A 25356-nucleotide genomic window follows, 5' to 3' on the forward strand; every position below is an offset into this window, starting at 1 on the left:
TCACTTGTGCATTTAAAACTACGTAAGCAACAGTGAGAATATGCAACCACATGCCAATTTAAAAGGCAGGCAAGCTCAATCCCAAAATATAGCTGCTTCAAAATGCTCAAATTTTTACTATTTTCAACATCATTTAAAGAAAAGAACCCACCTTTCCGCTTCTTTACTTTATTTTCTTTACAAGGACTATCTCTTGGTGAACTATTGTTACTTGGAGCTGTCAAATCAATTCCTAGCAAACTATAAAGTTTTTTCCGGTCTGGAGCAGGGAAGTGTTTTTCAATAAGTGACTGCAACACTCCTCTATTTATACAAGAGAAAAAGTGACAATTAGTGGTTCAGTCTGCAAAACAATTATATATAAAGTCTTACTAAATATATTCTTATGTGGTGCCTGGGTAGTGCAGTCGGTTGAGCATCTAACTCCCGGTTTTGGCTCAAGTCATGATCTCATGGGTTGTGGGATCAAGCCCCCTGCCAGGCTCCATGCTCAGCAGGGAGTCTGCTTGAGGTTCTCTCCCTCTGCCCCTCTCCCCGTGTGTGCTCGCACGCTCTCTCTCTCAAATAAATAAAATATAAAAATATATTCTTTAAAACATATTTCTTAAAAATAAATATACCGTTTAATACTACAAAATACTGATAATCCAGCTGAAATAAATTTAATATTCTAGGCAAAGGCTGTTGAATTGAAATATAGTTCAAGCCCAGCCAAATATGTGACGTTTACATTTTCTAGTAATTACGTTAAAAAGTGAAAGAAAACTGGAGAAACCTTTTTTTTTTTTAAAGATTTTATTTATTTATTTGAGAGAGAGAGAGAGAGAATGAGAGAAAGCACATGAGAGGGGGGAGGGTCAGAGGGAGAAGCAGACTCCCTGCCGAGCAGGGAGCCCGATGCGGGACTCGATCCAGGGACTCCAGGATCATGACCTGAGCCGAAGGTAGTCGCTTAACCAACTGAGCCACCTAGGCGCCCGAAACTTTTTTTTTTTAAAAACATTTTATTTGGGGCGCCTGGGTGGCTCAGTCATTAAGCGTCTGCCTTCTCTTCAGGTCATGATCCCAGGACCCTGGGATCGAGCCCCACATCAGGTTCCCTGCTCAGCAGGAAGCCTGCTTCTCCCTCGCCTACTCCTCCTGCTTGTGTTCCCTCTCTCACTGTGTCTCTCTCTGTCAAATAAATAAATCTTAAAAAAAAAAAAGATTTTATTTATTTGACAGAGAGCCCGACACAGGGCTTGATCTCAGGACCCTGGGATCACACCCTGAGCTGAAGGCAAACGCTTCACCGACTGAGCCACCCAGGTGCCCTGAACGTTTTTTTAATGATGTATTTCAGGATATACACTAGTATCATATATCAGTGTATCACTTCAATATGCAATCAGTGAGATGTAAAACATTACTTTTTTTAAGTATTGTATTTTATATTCACAGCACATCTCAATGTTGGACTAGCCACTGATAGGCGCATGTGACTAGTTCCTATCATTTTAAACAATGCAGTAATAGGCACACAAGTATAGAAAAAGACAGATTAGTAGATGCATGTTTTGCTTTAGAAGCAGTTCTGAATTATATCCATCTTAAAAGGAGCCACGTGAATATATCTCTGAACACAAGAGATAGTATAGTGGGGCAAAGATTATTTTGCTAATTTTACTATTAGAGTTAAAATTGGCAGTGTAGGCAAATAAACTGAAAACAATGCCTATATCTTCTTTTTAAAATTCTCATGATTGTCTACAATTTTTATACTACAGATAACTAAACTCAGGGGCAAACTATACGTATTGCTCCTCTGGATAATGGTAATTGCAAACACACAAGGCTCAAACTGAAACTGAAACTAATCCAAGCTCTCACAGATTTCCAAGATCTACAAGACAAAAATCACACCTTTCCATTAGTCCAAATACTGGGCACAATATGGTCAAAATGCTTAACAATCGAGTACTTCTATGTTACTGTTTTCCAATGGGTATATTGTGATGAACATGCACAGAATGCAAAAACTAAGATCAGAAATGAATCAAAACTTTTGCCTCCAGGAAATACCAACACTTAAACTAATCTAAATAAAAACTCAAAACCAAAAACATTACTTGGCAGTTGAAACAAAATCATTTAATTCTCCTCCACCCTCTTCCAAGGCTTCTAATGTTCTAGCTTCTCCTGTTGATTGCAGACCAATTACAACACACTGGAGAGAAAAATAAAATTATAAATAAAACTATGCATGTGGTTTCTTAGGACCTATTTTAAATATTTAGCTTAAAAAAAAAAAGATTTCAAACAAGAATGACCCATTTTTTTTTTTTTAAAGATTTTATTTATTTGACAGAGAGAGACACAGCGAGAGAGGGAACACAAGCAGGGGTAGTGGGAAAGGAGAAGGAGGCTTCCCGCGGAGCAGGGAGCCCGATGCGGGGCTCGATCCCAGGGCCCCGGGATCATGACCTGAGCCGAAGGCAGACGCTTAATGACAGAGCCACCCAGGCACCCCAAGAATGACTCATTATTGCACATGTGCGCTCATTTATTTATTCTACATATATCTGAGGCATGTTATGTGTAAAAAACCTAGCTAGGAAATAGGATTACAGCAGTGGACATCAACTGAAGTCCCTGCCTCAATTCTTTGTACTTTAAATAGATATATATATATATTGCTAAAAAGAAAAAAACCGTATGGCAATCTATACCCACACATCAGCACTAGCTGCATCTATGGATGGCCAAATTACAGCGATTTACTTCTTTATGTATTTTTTGAGCTACCTAAATTCTACATAAATAGGCACTGCTTTTATTTTCTTAAAAAAAAAAAAAAAACAGATCTTAAGGGCGCCTGAGTGGCTCAGTTGTTAAGCGTCTGCCTTCAGCTCAGGTCATGGTCCCAGGGTCCTGGGGTCAAGCCCCACATTGGGCTCCCTGCTCAGCAGAGGGCCTGCTTCTTCCTCCCCCACTCCCCCTGCTTGTGTTCCCTCTCTCGCTGTATCTCTCTCTGTCAAATAAATAAATAAATAAAAATCTTAAAAACAAAACAAAAAAAACAAAAAACCCCATAGATTTTAAAGTCTTACTATGTTAATACTTTAACTCTCTCTCAGAAAGAACAGGCTTTACAAGTAGAAAGCCTGAACACCCAAAAGACTAGGAAATACAACCAAAGAATAAATCTCTCAATGTGTCCAACTTACTTTTCCATTCTTGATTTCTTCTCGAGCTAGTTGCACAACCCTTTTAACTTTGGACGCTATGCACAAGTATTTGAAAAATCTCTGATGCGCAGACCAGAACTGACCCCACATGGATTTCTTCATGCGTTGCTCAGCATCAATCAGATCTGCGGCTTGCTGAAATCTCTCTCTGGCAATGACCCACTGAAGATGCATAATCAACATTTTAGACATTTCATCTATGAGTGTAAATTACTTAAAAATGACTGATGCAAGCAAAATAATGGTAGGTGCAAGAGTACTTAACATTAATTTAACTACTTAACATTAATTTAATGAACCATATTCAGTAACTTGGGAATCTCTAAACAAATGTTTTTCAGGACACTCATACAGAGTTGCCTCTAAATTCTTATTAGCTACTAGAGTCATTTCAGGGAATAGTTACATTGTACTATTTTTAAATAGTACATTGTAATTTTTAAAATTATGCAACTTAAATAAATGGGTTTTTTAAAAAAGTTTAAGTGATTTTTACACCCAACACGGGGCTCGAAATCACAACTCCAAGGATCAAGAGTCGCATGCCCTCCTGACTCAGCCAGCCACGCGCCCCATTACAAATGACTTTTTTTTTTAAAGGATTTTATTTATTTATTTTACAGAGAGAGACACAGCGACAGAGGGAACACAAACAGGAGGAGTGGGAGAGGGAGAAGAAGGCTTCCCACTGAGCAGGGAGCTCGATGTGGGGTTCGATCCCAGAGTCCTGGGATCAAGCCCCACATCGTGCTTCTCCCTCTCCCTCTGCCCCTCCCCCACTGCTTGTGTTCCCTCTCTGTCAAATAAATAAAAAAATCTTTGAAAAAATAAAATAAATTACTTTAACAAAGAGAAAGCTTAGAAAATTAGGAAAGTAAGAATCTAGTGCCTTATCTGTTGTGTTACAGCAAAATATACTCTTGTGGGCTGAGAGACATTAAAAATACTAGGAATTAAGAAAAAACTTCTCACCAGCTTGACTGCTTTGTTATACATTTTCACATAGCTCTGAGAAAGAAGAACTTCCTCAATTTTGAAGGTCACTCCAGTAAAGCTCAGCTGTCGAGCAATGTACATTCCTCTAAGCTTCATATCCATAGCAACTATTTCCATGGCACCAACACCTCTGAATAAAATTAAAACACACAGTAACTATCATTAAATATAGTAGGGCTTTAATATAAGTGGGAAAGGTTTTAGTGGTAACACCTCTTTCAGACTGCAACCGAGAACAAATAGTGTATACTGTAAATTGCTTTACCTCCGTTCTACTGCTTGGATAAAATCACTGAATTCTCTAAATGGAGTTCCCTCACCCCATATTCCAAGACGGTTCATATAGGCCATGTTTCGTGGTTCAGAAGCACCTGAAAAATCCCAAAACAAAAAATTTTACAGCTGAAAAAATAACCTACCCATACCTTTCAAATAAAACAACAACTCACCAGTGGCACTAGCATAGACAACTCTGGCCTTTGGCAATTTGTTCTGAAGCTCTAGAACTGCTAAGCCTGTCTTGGTTGGCTTTGAAGAACCAACAGGACATAAGTTTTTTGCTTTATGACATTCATCAAACACTATCTGTACAGAATGAATTAAGGAACATAACACAGTAGCAAATACCTCTCATCTTCAAGGAAAATTTAACGTTTATTTCAAGGCCTTGAGAAACATCCCAAATTTCTGGGGTGGTAGAGTGGGCTAAATTCAAGACAATCAGGAGGGGAGAGATGCCGCTGATAATAAGCCCCTGAGCATTAACTTTTTAAAATAACACCAACACGGCCATCATCTGGCTTTGTCAAACCTTAACATTTTACCATATTTGCCTCCAACTGTTTTCTTTTTAAGATTACAAACATAAATGAAACCCTCTATGTGCCTCTCCTTGACATCACCCCTCCCTATCAAGTCTGAGAGGCAACCACTGATTTTGGTATTTATATTGACTGGATATTTAATTCTTAATTAGAATGGAAGAATGAATCCACTGTGGCAAGAAATGTCCACCACACAGATAATTTTGCAAATTCTCTAAGTACAACTGGTGACTAACTTAATCACCATTTGAAAAACATTCTTCATGCATGACAGTAAAAGGTCTGCCATGAGCAAATAGGTTTGGAAATCACTAAGTCCAAAGTTTTTTTCCCCTTAGTATTCTCAGGTGCTTTACTATGTAATACGCAGTATGAATCCCCAAAAGTGGAATACAGTATTCATCACTTCCCACACCTATTAACATTTTCCTAAACCAGGAGCTTAAATACTGGCCTCTTATATGACAGCTAGAAAACAGACTCCCCCTTGGACACTGGGAAGTCATTAAAGCTCATCCCAGCAATTTCAGTTAATCTCAGGATGTAGTTTTAAATGTTTATTCTTACACTCACTTTTGTGTCATTAAAAAATATAAAAACAAAATAAAGAAATAAAAATTAAAAACATTTGTTGTAAAGGATACCACTCCATCGAAGTCATCACCGCACCAATGCAGAAGTTGTTTTAATCTAGTTTTATATTTACCGCCAGACTGACTTTCACCAATGAGGGAAGAATAGGTAGCAAAAATAACACCCTTTTTCACGCTCCCATTATGTTTGGAAGAAATTTTTCCATATTTAAACTAAAAAAGAAAAAAGAAGAATTTAACATATACGCTTTTCTCTCTGAAAAATCTATCCCACCCAAACTTCTATAGCAGGAAATTGGTGGGTCCATCATGGGCTTTTAGGGAAGTCAAAAGAGCCCCTAAGACCACACACAGAACTTCTACGTATGTATACACACACACACATGCATGCACCCACCTATCTTTATATATATGCACACAACTTCATGATACAATGATCTAGTTTTCATCAAAGTCTCAAAAAACTTTTTTTAAAAAGATTTTGTTCATTTTATTTGAGAAAGAGAGTGTGCGTGCTTGAGCAGGGGGAAGGGCAGAGGGAGAGGCAGAAGCAGACTCCCCACTGAGCAGGGAGCTCGATGACAGGCTTGAACCCAGAATCCTGGGATCATGACCTGAGCCGAAGGCAGATGCTCAACTGATTGAGCCACCCATGTGCCCCTCAAAAAATTTCTATCAACAAAAAAAAGATTATAAACCAAACCCCCCCCAAGAAAAAAAAGTCACAATATTCACTACAAAAATATTTATTGTGCACTTCCTCTATGTCAAGTCACTATAATTAAGTTCTAAGGCATATATAAAGAATTATGATTAATAGTTAATATACCCTTCTTCAATTAAACAGACAAAGAAATCAAAAATATTTCTAGATGCCAGTTACATGTTTTTAGTTTTGAGCTGTGAGGAATCATTCAAGACATAGTACTTTACCTACCAGACCACAGTCATACCCACCCAAAAAAGCCAATGATGAGCAGGGCAACACTGAACCAACCTAGGGCTCACACAGAAAGTAGATTTATATTTACTTATTTTCAAAAGGCTAAGAGAGAGGTACCTGCAGGAAATAAGTCTGCCTATTGTACTACTCCAGCTCTTGGTACATAAGAGGTCAGTAAAGATTTGCCAAATGAACATTAAGATTCCTATCAAACTATGCTTTAGATATTGAGACACATTTTCTTCCACTTGACAGAACTGTTTTAACATGAACAAAGGTACAGATGTAAAACTCCAGTGGATATACAAATATCCAAATCAGTCTCCAAGCCTCAACAATTCCCTATGTGCTGTGACTACCTATCCACACAGCTTTACTACAAACTGCATCCTTATACTCAGTTATGAGTTTCAGCCATATAAGGTTACCTCAGAAACAAAGACAAAAAGAACACCAAAACTGAGAACTCCGTAACAACAGAGACAAGGCCTATTTTGTTTGCCACTATACAACTGTACCTGGCATAGTACTTGATGCATAGTAACCCACAAACCAACAAGAATGGCTAGCACTCACTAATGCTTTCTGTAAAATAATTCACTTAATCCTCACAACAACTCTACAAAGTAGAAACTATTATTCCCATCTCACTGATGAGTCAATATTTACTGAATGACTAACCAAAGAGAAAACTTTCATACCTTGTTTAATGAATGAACCAAAATGTTTTTTGCTCCAATATCCCTCAAATCTCTTTCAGCATCATACTTTAAATCATTTGAAACACTGAACCTGCCACATAAAAAAGAAAAAAAAAAAACACAAATTAAATGCAAATTCCATCAATCTAGCAGTATTGAGGATAAATAAAAACCGGGCTTGACACTTAAAAAAAAATACACCTACTCATTAAAACCCATCTCACATGCTGGAATAACTATTCACAAAATAAAGCTTCCACAGTCTTTGGCACTTACCATAATGCTCTTTTTCTACTCAGCAAGTAATTTTCATAGATAATTCCCGCTATCGTCCTTCCTTTTCCCACACCAGCACCATCACCTATTAAGAAGCCAGCACGATCTCCATTAGGTAGGAATGTTTCATGTTGCTGAAAAAGAGAAAGCTGATAATCAATCTACTCCTTTAGATACTGTGGTGATCAGTCTTTACAACACTGTTGTAGGAATATATTAATGTGATCTATCTGTATACAAATGGCACACAGTTTGGCTCAATATGGATACTTTCTTTATATTTACTATGTATTCTTTCTGGCTACACTCACATGCACCAGGTAACTGACGTTACTGAAGTTAACAAACTGGTGAGCATTCTTCTGTGTCTCTTTCAATGCCTGCATAGACAAATACAAACTTTTCATCACACATAAATATGGAGGATGGTTACCTGTTCGGCCATTACTTATTTTACAGAACTGGAGTACAAAAGAAGTCCTCTCAAGAAACTGGCATAACTAATTCATGGTTTTGAAAGCCAGTACAACACCCATATACAATAATACCACAGTTCATTCAAACAGCCACTAGGGTATGGGATTTTAGATCCTTTCTAGCATTCAGCAAGCAGGGTTAAAAGAGCTAAAACAAATAGTCATCCATCCATCCATCCATCTCCTTAATATATATATTCTTAATCTAATAGTTCTAGCGGACAAACTCCCAATAATGGAATTGTTAGGTCAAAGGATATATGTATTTTTTATTTTAAGTAAGCTCTACGATCAATGTGGAGCTAGAACTCATGACCCCAGGATCAAAAGTCATGCTCTATTGACTGAGCCAGCCAGGCACAATAGGCTGTATGTATTTTCAACAAATTTATTTATGTATTTATGTATGTATTTATGTATTTATTTATTTAGATTATTAAAAAGTACACCACTGAGGAAGCACATGCATGAGAGCTGGGTGCGGGGATAGGAGAGAGAGAATCTTAAGTAGGCCCCACACCCAGCACGGAGTCTGATGCAAGGATTGATCTCACGACCCTGAGATCATGACCTGAGTGGATCAAAGAGTCTGACACTTAACCAACTGAGCCACCCAGGCACCCCACATTTTTAATACATATCCCCCGTGAATTCCAAAGAGGTTATAACATTTTTCATTTCCAGTAGAAATGAACCCCCTGCATCCATGCTACCCCTTTAATTCTTTAACACACGAGGGGCACCTGGGTGGCTCAGTAGGTTGGGCGTCCAACTCTTGATTTCAGCTCAGGTCATGATCTTGGGGTCATGGGATCAGGCCCTGCCTTGGGCTCCACGCTCAGCACAGAGTCTGCTTATCCCTCTCCCTCTGCTCCTCCCCCTGGCTCACGCACGCTCTCTCTCTAAAAAAAAAAATAAATAATTTTCTAACACATGAAACTTTTGTAAAAATCACAAGCACAAGTTTTTCATTCAAGAAAAATTACCTTTGTGTTAAAGCAACTATACTATATGCACTAGGATTAAAAGATAAATACATTGTATGTAGTTACAAAATATTGCTTACCTGGGCTGCATAAGTAATTGCCTCAAGTTGTAATGCTGATAACCAGCCATTATCAATGGTTTCTTCAGAAATGGATGTTTTGTACCAAACATCAGGAGGAGTAACACTGGATAAAGAACTAGTTTCCACTACAGCATCTGGATGACGTAGGCCAATTTTTACTAAATGAAATTTTAAAATACTTCATTTTAGTTTTCTAGGTAATAATGCTCCCAGTTTTATTATATAATATTGCCATATTTTTGCTATCACAGAGCAAATAAAAGTAAATAAGTAACTATACACTCCAGGATATTAAAAAGGCACTGATAGGTGGTAAATTATTATTTAAATTTGATAAAAGGACCTATTTATCAAATACTTATGGTTTAAATAGAGACCTGCTGATCAAAAAAAATCTAGAAAAATATCAACTTAGTTCATATCACCACATTCTCCAGTAGCAACAAAACATAATCCTAAATTTGGAAATCTATTTGAGGTACGCCTGGGTGGCTCAGTTGGTTAAGCATCTGCCTTCGGCTCAGGTCATGATCCCAGGGTCCTGAAATTGAGTCCCGCATCGGGCTCCTTGCTCAGGGGGGGAGCCTGCTTCTCCCTCTGCCTGCTGCTCGCCCTGCTTGTGCGCTCTCTAGCTCTCTGACAAATAAATTAGAATCTTAAAAAAAAAATCTATTTGAATGCATAAATTAATTAATACTTACAGCTTTGCTGAGCATCTGGTCTATTACTAAACAATGCCACTGTAGCAATGTAAAAGCAGCCATAGCCAATAAATAAATGAACTCACGGGCATGGTTATTTTCCAGTAAAACTTAAAAAGGCAATGGTCCAAATTTAGTTTGCTGACCTTAGTTTAAAGGGCCATAGATAAACTTTCAATTCTTTTATGAAAACTATTATGGGAGTGAGGGAAACCACCCATTTCAGATACCACAACCTAAGATTCATCTTTTAAATGTTTATCGTATGTATATATTATTTTTAAGTAGGCTCCATGTCCAACGTGGGGCTTGAACTCATGACCCTGAGATCAAGAGTCGCATACTCAACCTACTGAGCCAGCCAGGCACCCCCAAAGTTAATTTTAAATGACCAGAAATTGGGGCGCCTGGGTGGCTCAGTTGGTTAAGCGGCTGCCTTCGGCTCAGGTCATGATCCTGGAGTCCCGGGATCGAGTCCCGCATCGGGCTCCCTGCTCAGCAGGGAGTCTGCTTCTCCCTCTGACTCTCCCCCTCTCATGCTCTCTATCACTATCTTTCTCAATAAATAAATAAAAATCTTTAAATAATAAAAAAAATAATAATAAATAAATGACCAGAAATTATGGGATCCTGAAATCGATACATAGTTGGTAAACAGAAATTTTGAGTTTAAGTTGTAATATTAGTGGCTTTTTATAGAAACTCGTAGTAAATAAAGGATTCTAGCTATGTATTTTTTTCATCTTATCACCCTCATATAATGAAAAAGTGAACATTTTTACATCAAAGCTAAAAAACTATTAATTTTCAATTTGACATAGTGGCCACTAAAAAAATAAATCATGGTTGTTATGGAAAAAAGGGCAGAAGTGTTAATGTACACCACTGAAATAAATAGCACATTTTATTTTTAAGATTCTCATGTTTTTATGCTTTGTATAAAGTATAGAAAGCTAAGATAGATTTCTATCTCTGCAATTTACTATGATTTTATAATCACTGCTAATATGAGCAAAATTAACTTGAAACAAAATAAAACCCAAACTTTTTTACTCTTAAAGGACTTCAACCCAAAACAGTTCTAAGTCTGCATAGGGAAAATAACCCACAGTCAAATTTTCATGTAGATATTTTAAAATATATCATAGTTCAAAACCTATTACAAAGCTCTTGTCAAATTCTGAGGTACCCAATATTGACAGATCCTAATAGATAATAACGTGTATGGGAAAGTTACTTAAATTCAAGAAGAACCCGGAAGTCTTTCATTATTTTGACAGATCCCAATGACATACATTTTATAGGCATATACTCTGCATAGGTTTCTGCATGACCCATTTCTTCTTCATCTTCTTCCTCTGGTTCATCTTCCTCTTTCACAACAGGGACCTTCTGTAACACAGAGGGAACATAATCAGAGACTGGAGGCCTAAGTAACACACAGAAAAACTCTTCTGTAGGAATACTAAACAGTCTTCAATCTTGGAAACATGACATACCACTTCCATATTCTCTAAAATCTGGGTCACACTTTGCATCTTCCGTGTTTCTCCAATGAGTACAGATAATCCATGACCTAACTCTCATCCCTAACACACCACTGGGTCACTACAGGGCTCCACCTCCATCTTTCTAACCACCATTATCTCAAACTACTTTCCCCTTCAATATTGCCTACCACCTTCCCTGATGCCCAGAACTCTTTTTAACCTCAGTCTTCAATCTTCATTTCAGTTCCAGGAACAGAAAGACCAAAAGATTTGGGGAGAAAAGGTGGATGAGCCCCAGCAGCTCATCCTACAACCTCAATGGCAGAAACTCTGTTGAAGTTACACATCCCACCCTCATTTCAGTGCACCTTCAATTCAGCTGTCTTCTTTCCATCGGACACTGAAACCAAACCCCAGAAAACTCTGGGTTTAAAGGTTCTTCTGAAGGACAGATAATCTACTTCAGACATCTATGTCTCCAAACAACAACAATCATATGTAAGATAGCCAAGCACTTACTCTCCAAACCCTGGCACACCCAAAAATGCAATGGGAAGCTCTTAGTAACTACACCAGGAAAACAGGAATGAAGCCAGACCGTCTCAAGCAACTTGAGTGAATGGTCACCAGTCACATGTTCCTTTGTTTCTTCACAGAATCTTAAAGGGGTAAGGTAGGGAGGAATAGGGGAATAGAAAGACTCTGAACTAGCCTCCTCTCACTACAAGTAAAACCATCAGCAAAGCTCTTTATTAATGTGCTTGTTCAAGAAAAATACAGAGAAAAAGCTGTGAAACCCAGTGTATGTAGAAAAGAAGAAGAAAAAGAAAGAGAAACCAGTCAGGACCTATAAGCAATGCCAAGGACAACAAAGCCTTAAAAGGTAATGGCAGACTTTTTAATTTTTTTTCTTTAGAGTACGATAGCTCACTAAAAGTGGGAGATGTAGATAAACATCCAATCAACATCAATCCATGGAATCCTCAGGAAAAAATCCAAAACAGACCTGAACGCTCTCAGAAAGTTTGCCAAAATGAAACTCAATTTTAGAAACTACACAAAGTGGGGATGGCCAAAGAAACAGATGTAAATCCCTATTCTACTGTTATTTGTGTGGCCTTAAGCAAATCACTTAAATTCTGAGTCCTCCCCATCCCCACCTTCACCCCTTTCCCCACCTACCAAATAATGCATACTAAATGACCAGCCTTCCTTCTCTAGCTTATCTTCCCATATCTGAATTAAAAAAAAAAAAATTACCAAGAGTATAATTGGAAGATAAGTTGGTGATACTGTCTGGCCACAGGGACCAGACAGGTAAACTGATAAGCCAGTAAAATGGCAACTGAGGGTCACCAAGCTTAGGGTCAAGGAGATATAATCATGAGGGGGAGTGGGGAAAGATTGTGGTACCTGGAGAAGGAAGGCCTGCCCAACACACAAAACAGGTGTTCACTACTCAACTTCAGGAGTATTTTACTAGGTGGGGAATGTGGACCCAGGGTTGTCAGGTACTCCTATTTTTCAGGATAACCTGGAGATCAGGACCTTTAGGTGGTATCAACAAATTGAAAAATTTTCAAAATATTGTGGAGACCAAACATAACACATCTGTCAACTGGCTTTGGTGCATAGTCTACCAGTTTGTAATCTCTGCTAGATGTTTTTCTTTTTTTTCTTTTTCTTTAAAGTAAGGTCTATTCCCAACATGGGGCCCGAACTTAAGACTTCAAGATCAAGAGTCACATGCTCCACCGATTAAGCCAGCCAGATGCCCCTGTTAAATGTTTCTTAACTCTGACAACATATAATTTTTGGCGTATTATGGGCAAAAGTGGGCTGGACTGGGAATCTCAGCACTATGTACGTTTCTTAAAGGAAAATGCAATCTTTTTTTTTTTTTTTTTTAAAGATTTTATTTATTTCATAGAGAGAGACACAGCAAGAGAGGGAACACAAGCAGGAGGAGTGGGAGAGGGAGAAGCAGGCTTCCCACTGAGCAGGGAGCCTGAAGCGGGGCTCGATCCCAGGACCCTGGGATCATGACCTGAGCCGAAGGCAGACGCTTAACCGACTGAGCCACCCAGGCGCCCCGCAATCTTACTTTCTAAAAATCAACTTCCACTTAAGTTGCTGGCACACAACCATTAAATAAACTGGGTCCTGCCAGCATTCATTCTCCTGGTCCCTGTTCAAAACCTCAGGCAGACTGCTGTCTTTCCAATTCCATATTCCATCCCCAAGTCCTAAAAATCCTTTGGTATTGTTATATGCAGTCATCTCCTATTATCCTTTTTTTACTTTCCCCTAACCCTTTTCCAATCCTCTTTACAATCCCCCAAGTTTAGTCTCTTAACACCTCCCTTCTGGAGTACTTAACCAACCTTCCAACCTGCCTCTCTTCCCCACCTAACTCACCCTGAATCACTAACAGGATCCTCCACTTCCAGGGGCCCCCACTGGTGCTGCACCAAGTCCAAAGTCACTGGTTTTTTTTTTAAGATCTATTTATTCATTTGAGAGAGAGCGTACGTACGTATGCAAGCGGGAAGGGTGGGGGAGCCGAGGGAAAGAATGTCAAGCAGACTCCCCACCGAGCACAGAGCCCAGATCTCACAACCCCGAGATCATGACCTAAGCAGAAACCAAGAGTCGGACACCTAACCAACTGAGCCACCCAGGTGCCCAAAGTCTTTGGAACTCAACTCAGGACCCTCCACAGTGCCAAAATCAACCATTCGAACTTCCAACTTCCTCCTGGCTTACCACCATCTAAACATATAGCCACCACCTCCTCTGTGCCTATCAATGCTTTAGCTCCCTTCCTAAAATGCCCTCTTACAGTCTCTCCAAACTCAACACCTAATCTCCATTATACTTGCTCCACAAAATGAAGTCTTCCCAGGCCATCTGAGTCCAGGGAGATTTCCTCTTCCTCCAATTTCATAATCCTAATTGTGAGTATCTCAATGTACTTTCTGCTGTACTTTATACTACTTAAACCATGTGTTTGTCAAATTGTGTGATTATGGAAGGGGGAGCCATGTAGTCTACCTCTTGTACAAACCCACCACATACATGCAGTATTATACACAGCACAGTTATGAAATAAATGTAGAGTTAATTAACCCAAGGCATTTCCAAAATTTAAGGAAAAAAAATTACTTATAACTAGAATATTATACGATCTGACAGCTCATAACTAGCTATATATTTAGGTTCAATCCCCAAATGGACAGTTATCAAATACTGTAGTTAACTCCACATTATCTTTGTCTCTGATCAGGTAAGATTCACAATAAAAGAATGTCAGTACTGCGTGTAATACTAAACCCTATCAAATATACAAGCTATAATAACCTTGTTTAGTATGTCCGTTTATGTTAGATATTTAATGCTTATTCATTAGTTCATGTAGTTGAGTAGCCCCCCTTCACCCAAAAATAAGTTTTCTGTGGGTCGTTTTAGAGCACTTTTAGCCAAGTATATATCTACACCACGTAATACAGATGCAGCTTTTGAAACTCACCATGGTTGGAGAAAAACTCCTCATTTTCATGTCGTTTATCCATATTCTTGCTACTTCTTTATTAGAAGATTCTTTCTTTACTGTACCATTGCTTACATCAGCTGAGGGGAAGAGTTATTAGATTTTAGAACAAAATCTCAATTTATTTTCAGTAAAAGTTTTACTAAAAAATTTTTTACATTCAGGTTTAAAAAAAATGTTAAATCTAAGGAGTCAGTAAGTTTACTGAATTCACAAACCAAAGAATACCAACCTACTTGTCACTAACTTAAAGCAAGCATAAGAATGAAAACATTCAAAGCTATGTGTTATCACGGAGCTAAGATTTAACCTTAGAAAACAAGTAACTTAAACAGAAATGTGTGTATAGGAAACCTGAGACTTAGTTATGAAAAGGACATCTTAACCAGAAGTGTTTGATAGTTTATTTTAATACACATACCAACAGCTAGAATTACTTTGGGACACTTCACTTGGTTCATCAAAAACAAACAAACCAGAATGGTGTTATTACCAAGACAGAATTAATCTCATCTGAGTTGGTGATACTTATTTTCAAGGCAAATAATTATTTCTTGGAAGAAAAAAAATTGGGGGAACTCTATTTTCCTCCTCCCCTTAGAATAAAGATCCAAACAATGAATCTTTTCTTCTTCTATACCAGTGGTTTACAAACTCTATTCAGATACAGCAAGAGAATCCCTCAATCCAAGTATCAGGCCAAGTAGAACTGCTTGACTGAGTAGCCTAGAGCCCCTGTAATCAGCCCGCATCCCTGAAGCACTCTTCAGGTACTTGGGATTTCTGAGATCAGTGTGAAAATCACACCAGAATAACTGATTAACATCTTATCTATTCTACCAAAAGACAGGGAGTATATGGGAGACTGTCACTTGGGAATCCAAAATGACAATTGAAGTGTTAACAAAACAAACAGAATGGAACAGAGATAACAAATTTATGTGTTTAATGTAACTGTGGGAGAGCAAGTGAACAGTTTGCAGAGTACAGAACTGGACCTTACGTGAAAGCTCAGAACCCAAACAGAGAGCCAAAGGGCTCAAGGCTCCGGAAGGGGCAACACCCACAGATAAGTGAAAGGGAACATGCAAAACCTTGCTCTTTGCAGTTTCATACTTTTAATGTTCTTCCCTTCCAGTAAAAAGATGACCCTCTGCTACAACACAAAAGTATGCTCATCTTTGGCATTCACTTACATGTTTCTTTTTCAGCCCTGGTCTAGTCTGATAGTTTCTCAGGCTTCCACACAAGGATGGCCTTGACTTGTAATCTTTTGTCTTTTTAAAATTACTCCACTGGATGTGGGAGATGTTACTGTACTAAGCATTACTGAATTAGCTCCAAACCTATCCTGTTTTGTTTTACTTTCTAAACTTCCCTCACAATAGCACAGTCTTCTTTAAATTATGAGAACATGTGCTGATTTGAGGAGTGGAATACTCAGGAAGCCACTCACATAAAAGCAGCAAGATTTCTCCTCAAACTCAAAGGCTTTAATGACAGCTGCTTCCACTAACTGCTGATCATCCATGTCTCCCAGGAGTCATTCCAGATGCTGCCCTGCACCCCAGCTAGGTCAGGGCCATGCCTGCTCTCCATGGTGGAGCAGAGTAAAAATGAGCCCTAAGACAGTTAAAATGACTTCTTAATGGGCACGTAGTTAGCAGGTTGCAGTTAGTTCAGGACAATGACTTTGAGAGTAAACTATAGCCATAAGGACACAATGGCACGGACTCAAACAAAAGATTAGATTATCTGATATTTTTTTTTTTTTTTTAAGATTTTATTTATTTATTCATGAGAGACAGAGAGAGAGAGAGAGAGAAGCAGGCTCCCAAGGAGCAGGGAGCCCGATGTGGGACTCGATCCCAGGACCCTGGGATCATGACCTGAGCTGAAGGCAGACGCTTAACCATCTGAGCCACCCAGGCGCCCTAGATTATCTGATATTTTTAATTACATCTGTCACTAAAGACAAAATTAGTTCTATATCACCCTACAAACTCTTCTTGTCCATTGTTTTAGAATGTTCCAGCCCTCTACTTCACAAACACAAGCACAATTTCCAAGCAGTCCATTCTGCCACAAAATTATATACTAGTCTATATCAGGTATTAAAAATTTTCTCCCAATATTAGAAAAATAAGGCAGCTTTTGGAAAAGGAACTATTTAATACTTATCAGCTCATTCCAAACCCTAATAAAATGCTATTTATGTACTAGTAAAAATCCTCAGGAACCCCCAAGCCCAAAGAAATTTACCAAAAAAAAAAAAAAAAAGGCACCCATTCCTACGCTAAAACTATAAAATAGTAGTCAGCTCAGAATATAACTGAGGTCAGTTATCATTTCCAACTGTGCCACCCTGGTACTGTTACATAACAGGTACTCAAATACACTTCAGCTGAATGTAGAAGGGAAAGGAAGAATATCCCTCTTAAGAGTTCACGTTTTTCAGTTTTTAGAACTGTACTACTAAAATTTGATGTAGTCAAGATTTTAAAATACATCTAATAATTCTATTTTTTTTTAAAGATTTTATTTATTTGACAGAGAGAGACACAGCGAGAGAGGGAACACAAGCAGGGGGAGTGGGAGAGGGCGAAGCAGGCCTCCCGCGGAGTAGGGAGCCCGATGCGGGGTCGATCCCAGGACCCTGGGATCATGACCTGTAACGACTGAGCCACCCAGGCGCCCCTAATAATTCTATTTTATCCTTAAAAATTACCTTATTAAACATGAAGCTTCCTCTGAACACTGCACTTAAAACTATAACCTCTTTCTGCCCCACACCTCATTTTGTTTCTCTCCACAGGGCTTATTCCTTTCAGACACACTATATAACGTCTTTATTTTGTTTACTGTCTCTCTCCACTAGAATGCAAGCTCCATGACAGCCGAAATCTCAACAGTTTTCTTCCCAGCCACACCCTCAAAATCCCAGAACAGTGCTTGGCACATAATAGGCACTCAATAAATATTTGTTGAAAAAATGAACAGTAACATTCTAAAGAAAAATTAACAATAAAATCTAAATTCATTATCCATAAATAAACTCTTTAAAAAATGTAATCAAACCACTGTTGAACTTTTCCCCTTTAAACCCTATCCTTAAAAATAAATAAATAAATAAATAAACCCTATCCTTAGGGGTGCCTGGGTGGCTCAGTCGTTAAGCGTCTGCCTTCGGCTCAGGTCATGGTCCCAGGGTCCTGGGATCGAGCCCTACATCAGGCTCCCTGCTTGGCAGGAAGCCTGCCTCTCCCTCTCCCGCTCCCCCTGCTTGTGTTCCCTCTCTTGCTCTTTCTCTGTCAAATACATAAATAAAATCTTAAAAAATTAAATAAATAAACCCTATCCTTAAAGGATTAGCTTGTGGTGATGGTTGAACAACTCTTGTGAATATACTAAAATCCACTCAACTGTGTACTTTAAAAGGATGAATTTCATGGTATATACAATGTATCTCAATAAAGCTGTTTTTTAAAAAAGGATTATATGGGTGCAAATTCTTTAAAAAATATATATATAGTATGGGGCGCCTGGATGGCTCAGTTGGTTAAGTGTCTGACTTTGGCTTAGGTCGTGATCTCGGGGTCCTGGGAGCAAGCCCCCCCCCCCAAATGCTCTCTAATAGATAGATAAAACCTTTTTTCAAAAAATGAATTATTTTACAAAATAAAAATGTATGTATCTTACTTTGTTTTAAAAAAATTTTTATTTATTTGAGAGAGAGTGCGTGCGAGCAGGGGGAGGGGCAGAGAGGGAGGGAGAGGGACAAGCCGACTCTGCACTGAGGCAGATGCCAGGCTCAATCCCAGGACCCTGAGATCATGACCTAAGCCAAAATCAAGAGTCAGATGCTCAACCAAGGCACCCCAAAAATGTATTTTAGAAGAGAATTTACTAAATACACAACTACTCACAAGCAATAAAGCCAATGACAGGCAAAATAATAAAACTGTAAAAGTCAGAGTTAAAGCGTAAAGTATGTTTAAAGCTAGTTACCTCACGCATGGTCCACGGACCACCAGCAATAGCACCTCTGAAAAGCTTGTTAGAAATGCAGGATATTGGGCCCTACCCCAGACCTACCAAATCTGATTCTGTTTTTGAACAAGATCTCCAGGTGATTCAGAGGCACTTCTCAAGTTTGAGAAGTACTGATTTAAAGGACTGAGAAAATGTTAACCAGTTATTCCCAATATATAAAACTGAGATCTCGTGGTGTTAACTAATGTAGCCACCTGGTAATTCCACACTTCATTTCAAGGTAAATGCTACTAGGGCTTCTAAATTTCTCCTTCCTTTGAATTGTATAAATACTGTAATTGTTCAAAGTCATAAAATATGTCCTTCACACCCAATTCGTTTAAGACCCAAGGAAACCCTTAAAAACACACTGACACATCTTACCAACAGGAGCCAGCTGACACTACTGAAAACAGACAGACTTACTAGCTGCTGTTGCAACTGGCTGAGCAATATTAGCTGGTGGCTTCAGTTTCATGAGTTCATTCAGACTATTATTTTTCAGCAGATCCTTCAGCTGAACCTGGTCTTTTGAGGGTGCAGAGGTCATGGCATTTCGTACTGCTGGTGCTGAGACTGAAGGGCGTGTGTTTGCAGTAGTCTGGATAAACTTTGTTAAAGTGATGGTCTGCCTATTTGTTGTTACAGGCGGTGTTTTAGTCATTACAATTGTAGATCCCAGGGTTGGAAGCTGATTTATTTGATTCAGCACAAATGTTGTAGTAGATGGAGGCTGCTGCTATAAAAGAAAACCGTTATACATCAGACCACTGAGAAGTACTGAACTCTCTAATGTGGCTTAGATTCACCAACATAGGAGGCCATTTAAACATCTAAAACTGACTTTAATTCTTACCTAAACACTGACACTGTTATTTTTAATTGAATATGCCTAACTATAAACTACCAAGTTAAAACACACCACTTTGAGGGAAAAAAAGGTACAGTAAGAGTATGACATTTTCTACAATTGTAGGGGGCAGCAAACATAAAATGGAACTATCCTATCCTAACTAAGCTGTGATGTGTAATAATACCATATAATACAAGGACTAGGAACAGAAAGAATTTCTAATCCCAGCACTGCCCCAACTAGGTCGATAACTTTAGGCAGATCACTTCACCCCCAGAGGCCCAGGCTCTCTGGGATCCATTTTCCATTGCTAGCATTCTACGATTCTTGTCCAATGCTTTGTTTGCTATCATACAAACTATACCAATGTTTAGAATTTAAAAGATAAAACCACCAGCAGAGTTTTAAATACCTATGCTGCATGAATGATCCAGTCAATCCACCAATATCACATACTGGTGATAATATGGGTACTACCTTTGAGCCTAAGACAAAGCTACATAGCATTTTATTTTTTATAGTTGGGGGTAGAGGGGGACATTAGGAGTTGGACAAAAATGCAGTACAAAAAGGTCAAAGATTGGGAGGATGACAATGTGTCTGTGACTACAATGGACTGAAGTACAATCAAGATATTTTTAAATTTCAGTCTATTTCTACTTCCTTTCCTCCTCAAACTATTTGTTATTTTTCCATGACTCCTATAACAAGAATCTTAAGAGATTACCACTCATCACTTTTTTATTTTTTAAAACAGGCAGCTTTGGGGTGCCTGGCTGGCTCAATCGTAGAGCATGCAACTTCTTAATCTAGGGGTCGTGAGTTTGAGCCCCACGTTGGGCATGGAGTCTACTTTAAATAAATAAGTAAAGCAGGCAGTTTTTATATATATATATATATATAAAATTTATTTAAATAATTTAAATAATCTCAACACTCAACGTGGGGCTCAAACTCACAAACCCGAGATCAGGAGTCACATGCTCCACCAACTGAGCCAGCTAGGCATCCCACCACTTATCACTTTTAAATAAAACTCTTGACAATAATTTATCCTAAGTTATCAAATTTTTAACCAGTTTCTAATAATTTTATATGCTAGGCTTAAGTTAATAATTGCTACGTTTAAGGTAAAATCAGAGGAACTCTATATTTAAAGCACAATTACCATTACATAAAAATCACATATACCAATGGACAAAAGCTGAAATCAACAAGGAAAAATGAAATGTGTAGTGGAATAATGTGTAACTCATCTTTACTTCATGAATTTTGTATCATTTACAATTCAAAACACTCTGTTTTGTCCTAATTATCTTTTGATCAACATAACTACAAGAAGAATGAAAGAAATGTTTTATCAAATAGGAGCTGAGAGTAGCATATCGGAAAGTAGCAAAAAACAGAACTGGTAAGATAAAACGACTTCATATTACAGGTTATTTTCTTACTATAATTCAAAGCCATTTTAGCAGTCATGCCAAATGTAAATCATTCTTACCCTAACATTTAGTAGCGCTGGAGTAGGTACCGTCTCTGGCTCTGGTTTCACAGGAACTGCTGCTTCAGTCTCCAAACCTAGTTCTAATGCACTAAGTGGCATGGACTAGAGAGAAAACAACATCAGAGAAAGAAATAAAAAATGATGGCAGTGAATTCTGTTTCAAGAATAAAAGATTATTAAAACAAAAAAAAAAATGTCAAGTTTTAGACTCAAACACATTGTAAAATCTCTGATACCAGGTAGGAACTAATAATCTTTGGAAGTACATCTTCACAAAACTATACTGACAACAGAATCTTATTTTTACTTTCAGAGAATGTACATAGTGAAACCTCAGAAGAGGGTCCCTATAAAGTACAAAGACAACTAGTAAAGAGATTAACCTCCCACAAGAGCTCTAAGCAATTCATCTCTTACTTTTATATATATATCAAAGCAGAAAATGTCTTCTCACTGCAAATATTTTCTATCTCATGAGTGAAGACTAATATAAAAATAACACACATGTGCTTATTTAAAATTATGTCTCAATAATGCCTGTCTCTATAAGTAGAAATTAAAATTAAGAAACAATCTACTTTTTACAGAGGCTTCGGGAAACTCTTACCTGCTGAACTGAAGGAGTAGGTGTTGGAGTTGCAAGCCCCGCATCTCCCCCATCAATATCAAAGAGGTCATTCGGACTAATTCCACTCTCACTCAAAGCAGCAAGCAGTAAATCTTGCCCTGGCTCCACCATCTTTAGAACAAAATATTTAATATTAACATAAAAAACTTAAAATGCCAATTAACTCTCTTCTAAATACAAACCAACATCTTCTACCAAATCCATCCATTTGATATTTATGAAGAATCTGCTACATATCAGGCAAGAAGGATGAAAGAGAAATAGTCTCTGATTCCAAGAAATTCACAGTAAGATGAAAAGGACAGAGAAATATGTAAATCACAGCAAGAGTGTATGTGTACAAAATGCTGTGGGAACAGAGAAGGAATGCTGAACTTTGCCTGGGGAGAGAGGTTACAAAGATGACCGTGGAACTGAGTCTCAAGGAAGAAATCACCAGGTGGATAAGGATCTTCTGAACAGCGCATTCACACTTACGGAGATATGAAAGACATTGGCGCTCTTTAAGAACAATGGTTAGAGTAATTCATCATTGGTATGGAAGTTCAGAACAGAAATCCAAGCCTCACACAGGTGATGACAAGAGATGAGGAAGGTATCACCCACGACCTTGTATACCATGCTAGAGTGTTCAATTAATCCCACGGGTAGTGGGGGTCAGAAAAGAGTTTTAGATAGAGAACTGCATGACATAGTCAGATTTGTGACTTAGATTATTCCGAGAAGTATGGAAGCAAACTGAGAATGGGTAGAATAAGACCAGAAGGAGGGAGACATTTTAGGTAACTGCTACAGCATACCGAGAGAGAGATGATGTGGGGCGCTTGGGTGGCTCAGTCAGTTAAGGGTCTGCCTTTGGCTCAGGTCATGATCCCAGGGTCCTGAGATAAAGCCCAGCATCAGGTTCCCTGCTCAGCAGGAGGCCTGCTTCTCCCTCTGCCCCACCCTCTTCCCCTGCTCCTGCACGTTCTCTAATAAATAAAACCTTAAAAAAAACAACAAAAAAAGAAATGATGTGCTATAATAGCAGGGTGTAGAAAAAAAGGGGGATGAATTTCATTAGGAAGGACAATCCATAACACTAAGTTTATATAAAAGCTAAAATGGAAGAGAATAAGAAAGACAAAAAGCATGAGCTGATGGATGATTAGATTTAAGCCAAGAGAAAGTGAAAAAATAAACACTGAGCCTGGAGACCCCAAAATGAGTTATATAGAGTTTAGCGAGAGAAAACACCTATTTAGGAACAAGCAAATATTTTATTTAAAGATTTTGTTTATTTATTTATGGGGGCGGGCAGAAGGGGAGGCAGAAGGAGAGAATCTCAAGCAGACTGTGCTGAGTGTGAAGCCTGAAGCGGGGCTCAATCCCACAACCCCGAGATCATGACCTGAGCTGAAACCAAGAGTTAGACGCTCAACTGAATGAGCCACCCAGGCGCCCCGCAAATACATTTTAGATTTGGGTTTTCTTGATACAATATATCAAAGTAATTTACCACCAAAATGGATTTTTATCCATTTTGTAAGGGGAAAAAAAGCTTAACAGAACTTTCTTGATTTTTAACGTTTGTCATTAACTTATCTGAAATAACCAATTTATATACATAAACATGAAAAGTGACTGTACTTGTTTTTCCCAAAAAACTAATTTCATGTTACATAAATAATACACTAATCTTTAGCTAGTTCATTTGTTCTCAGGCTGTGTGAAAGAATTAAGTGTCACTGTTTTCATTCTGTCCTACGAAAAGAAAGGCGTTAGTCTCTTTGACCATGACTTCCAACATATAAGAACTAGTATTTTAAATGAAAGTATGATATTTAACAGAGAAATCCTCTACTAGGTAGGTCTTTGTCACATAAGCCTATACATCATTTAGAAAGAAGTTCTAGCAGAAACATGAATGAGTTTAAGGTAGAAACCACAGATATCCAGAAATGAAACTCAGGGCAGACCTACTGTTTAAAGGGGGGGGGGGGGGGTTTTTTTTTTTTTTTTTTTTTTAAAGATTTTATTTATTTATTTGACAGAGAGACACAGCGAGAGAGGGAACACAAGCAGGGGGAGTGGGAGAGGGAGAAGCAGGCTTCCCGCTGAGCAGGGAGCCCGATGTGGGGCTCGATCCCAGGACCCTGGGATCATGACCTGAGCCGAAGGCAGATGCTTAACGACTGAGCCACCCAGGCGCCCCTAAAGGGGGGTCTTAAACAGATAGCCCCAAGGAAGAAGAAATAGATTTCCCCAGAATTTTTCAGAAAAAGGAAAAGTCTATGGAAAATATACGTTTTGAGCAGGAAAGAGGAAGGTAAGGAAACTGACAGTGACTAAGTATCTTTTACAAGCCTGACACAGTGTTAGGCTCTTTGTGTACACTATGAGACCACAACAACCCCGAAAAAGATAGACATTATAATTTTTTAGAGATGAAACAGAGGCTCAGAAACCTTAAAGTACCTATACCTACCCAGACCTAGATTGTTCAAATTCTCAAACCCCACACATTCTCTTTCCAAAGAATAGATCCAGAAGTCAATGTTGCAAACCTAAGTTTCAATACTTAACTTTGGAATAAATGCCAGTCTGAGATTAAAATCGGAACGGAGATAGATTATTGGATAGCAAGATGGAAACAGTATGAAGGGACTGAACAGGGGACAAACAGGAGAAATGTCCCAATATAGATTTAAAATAAAGTTGATCATTTTTCTAATATAGACACACCTGACCATACTTTACACGTTATCCTAGTACATAGTACAAACATGTACCAAGACAGCTAAACCAATGCTTTAAAAACATTTCAACCTGGGCACCTGGGTGGCTCAGTCAGTTAAGTGTCCAATTCTTGATTTCGGCTCAGGTCATGATCCCAGGGTCGTGAGATTGAGCCCTGTGTCGGGCTCCCTGCTCACTGGGGAGTCTGCTTGAGATTCTCTCTCCCTCTGCCCCTCCCCGCCAACATGTGTGCGCACTCTCGCTCTCTCAAAAAAAAAAAAATAAATAAAATAAATCCTAAAACAGCAACAACAAAATATTTCAACCTACATTAAGACCAATGATCTGTGAGAAAAGGGGGTGATTGTGGCCTGCTTGCTATGGCTAATCCTGACCTAGATTAATAGAACTCCAGAGACTATCAAAATGTCATCTTTTTTAAGTAAATACTGAAAATAATGATTTATTTACATTTGAAACAAAAATACATTGTTTTAAACCAATGACTCCTAAACAACAGACCAAAGAACACTTGGAAGCCAAAGGATCCATTAATCCATTAGATGCACACCAAGCCATCTAATTATACTAAAGAAGTACAGAAACATCATTGATGAAAGCAAACAAAAATCAGAGAAGCATTACTAAATTCATGAGAGGTTTTTGAAATATATTTTCTGAACAATGAGCATTGAAAGTATAAAAATATCATGGGAAAAATTTTGGGGGAAACTTGGTATTTTTACAAGAAATTAACAGTACAGTTTATAACACT

The 25356-nt window shown here is 38.3% G+C and overlaps 1 protein-coding gene across 1 annotated transcript in view; it reads right to left on the bottom strand.

Annotated features, from left to right (window-relative positions):
* Positions 1-25356, bottom strand: part of SBNO1 (strawberry notch homolog 1) — a 52638-nt gene that overhangs the window by 21882 nt on the left and 5400 nt on the right. The window contains exons 2-16 of the mRNA XM_021698686.2: positions 21843-21974; positions 21233-21337; positions 19305-19617; positions 14826-14926; positions 11102-11198; positions 9103-9263; positions 7561-7694; positions 7285-7375; positions 5692-5853; positions 4673-4808; positions 4489-4594; positions 4200-4353; positions 3207-3389; positions 2109-2206; positions 152-303 (exon numbers count right to left, since the gene is read on the bottom strand). Coding sequence (XP_021554361.1) covers positions 152-303; positions 2109-2206; positions 3207-3389; positions 4200-4353; positions 4489-4594; positions 4673-4808; positions 5692-5853; positions 7285-7375; positions 7561-7694; positions 9103-9263; positions 11102-11198; positions 14826-14926; positions 19305-19617; positions 21233-21337; positions 21843-21974 — 2125 coding nt within the window. The remainder of the gene's footprint in view (positions 1-151; positions 304-2108; positions 2207-3206; positions 3390-4199; positions 4354-4488; positions 4595-4672; positions 4809-5691; positions 5854-7284; positions 7376-7560; positions 7695-9102; positions 9264-11101; positions 11199-14825; positions 14927-19304; positions 19618-21232; positions 21338-21842; positions 21975-25356) is intronic.

This window comes from Neomonachus schauinslandi, chromosome 14 (genome assembly GCF_002201575.2).
Source record: "Neomonachus schauinslandi chromosome 14, ASM220157v2, whole genome shotgun sequence".
NCBI classification, from domain to species: domain Eukaryota; kingdom Metazoa; phylum Chordata; class Mammalia; order Carnivora; family Phocidae; genus Neomonachus; species Neomonachus schauinslandi.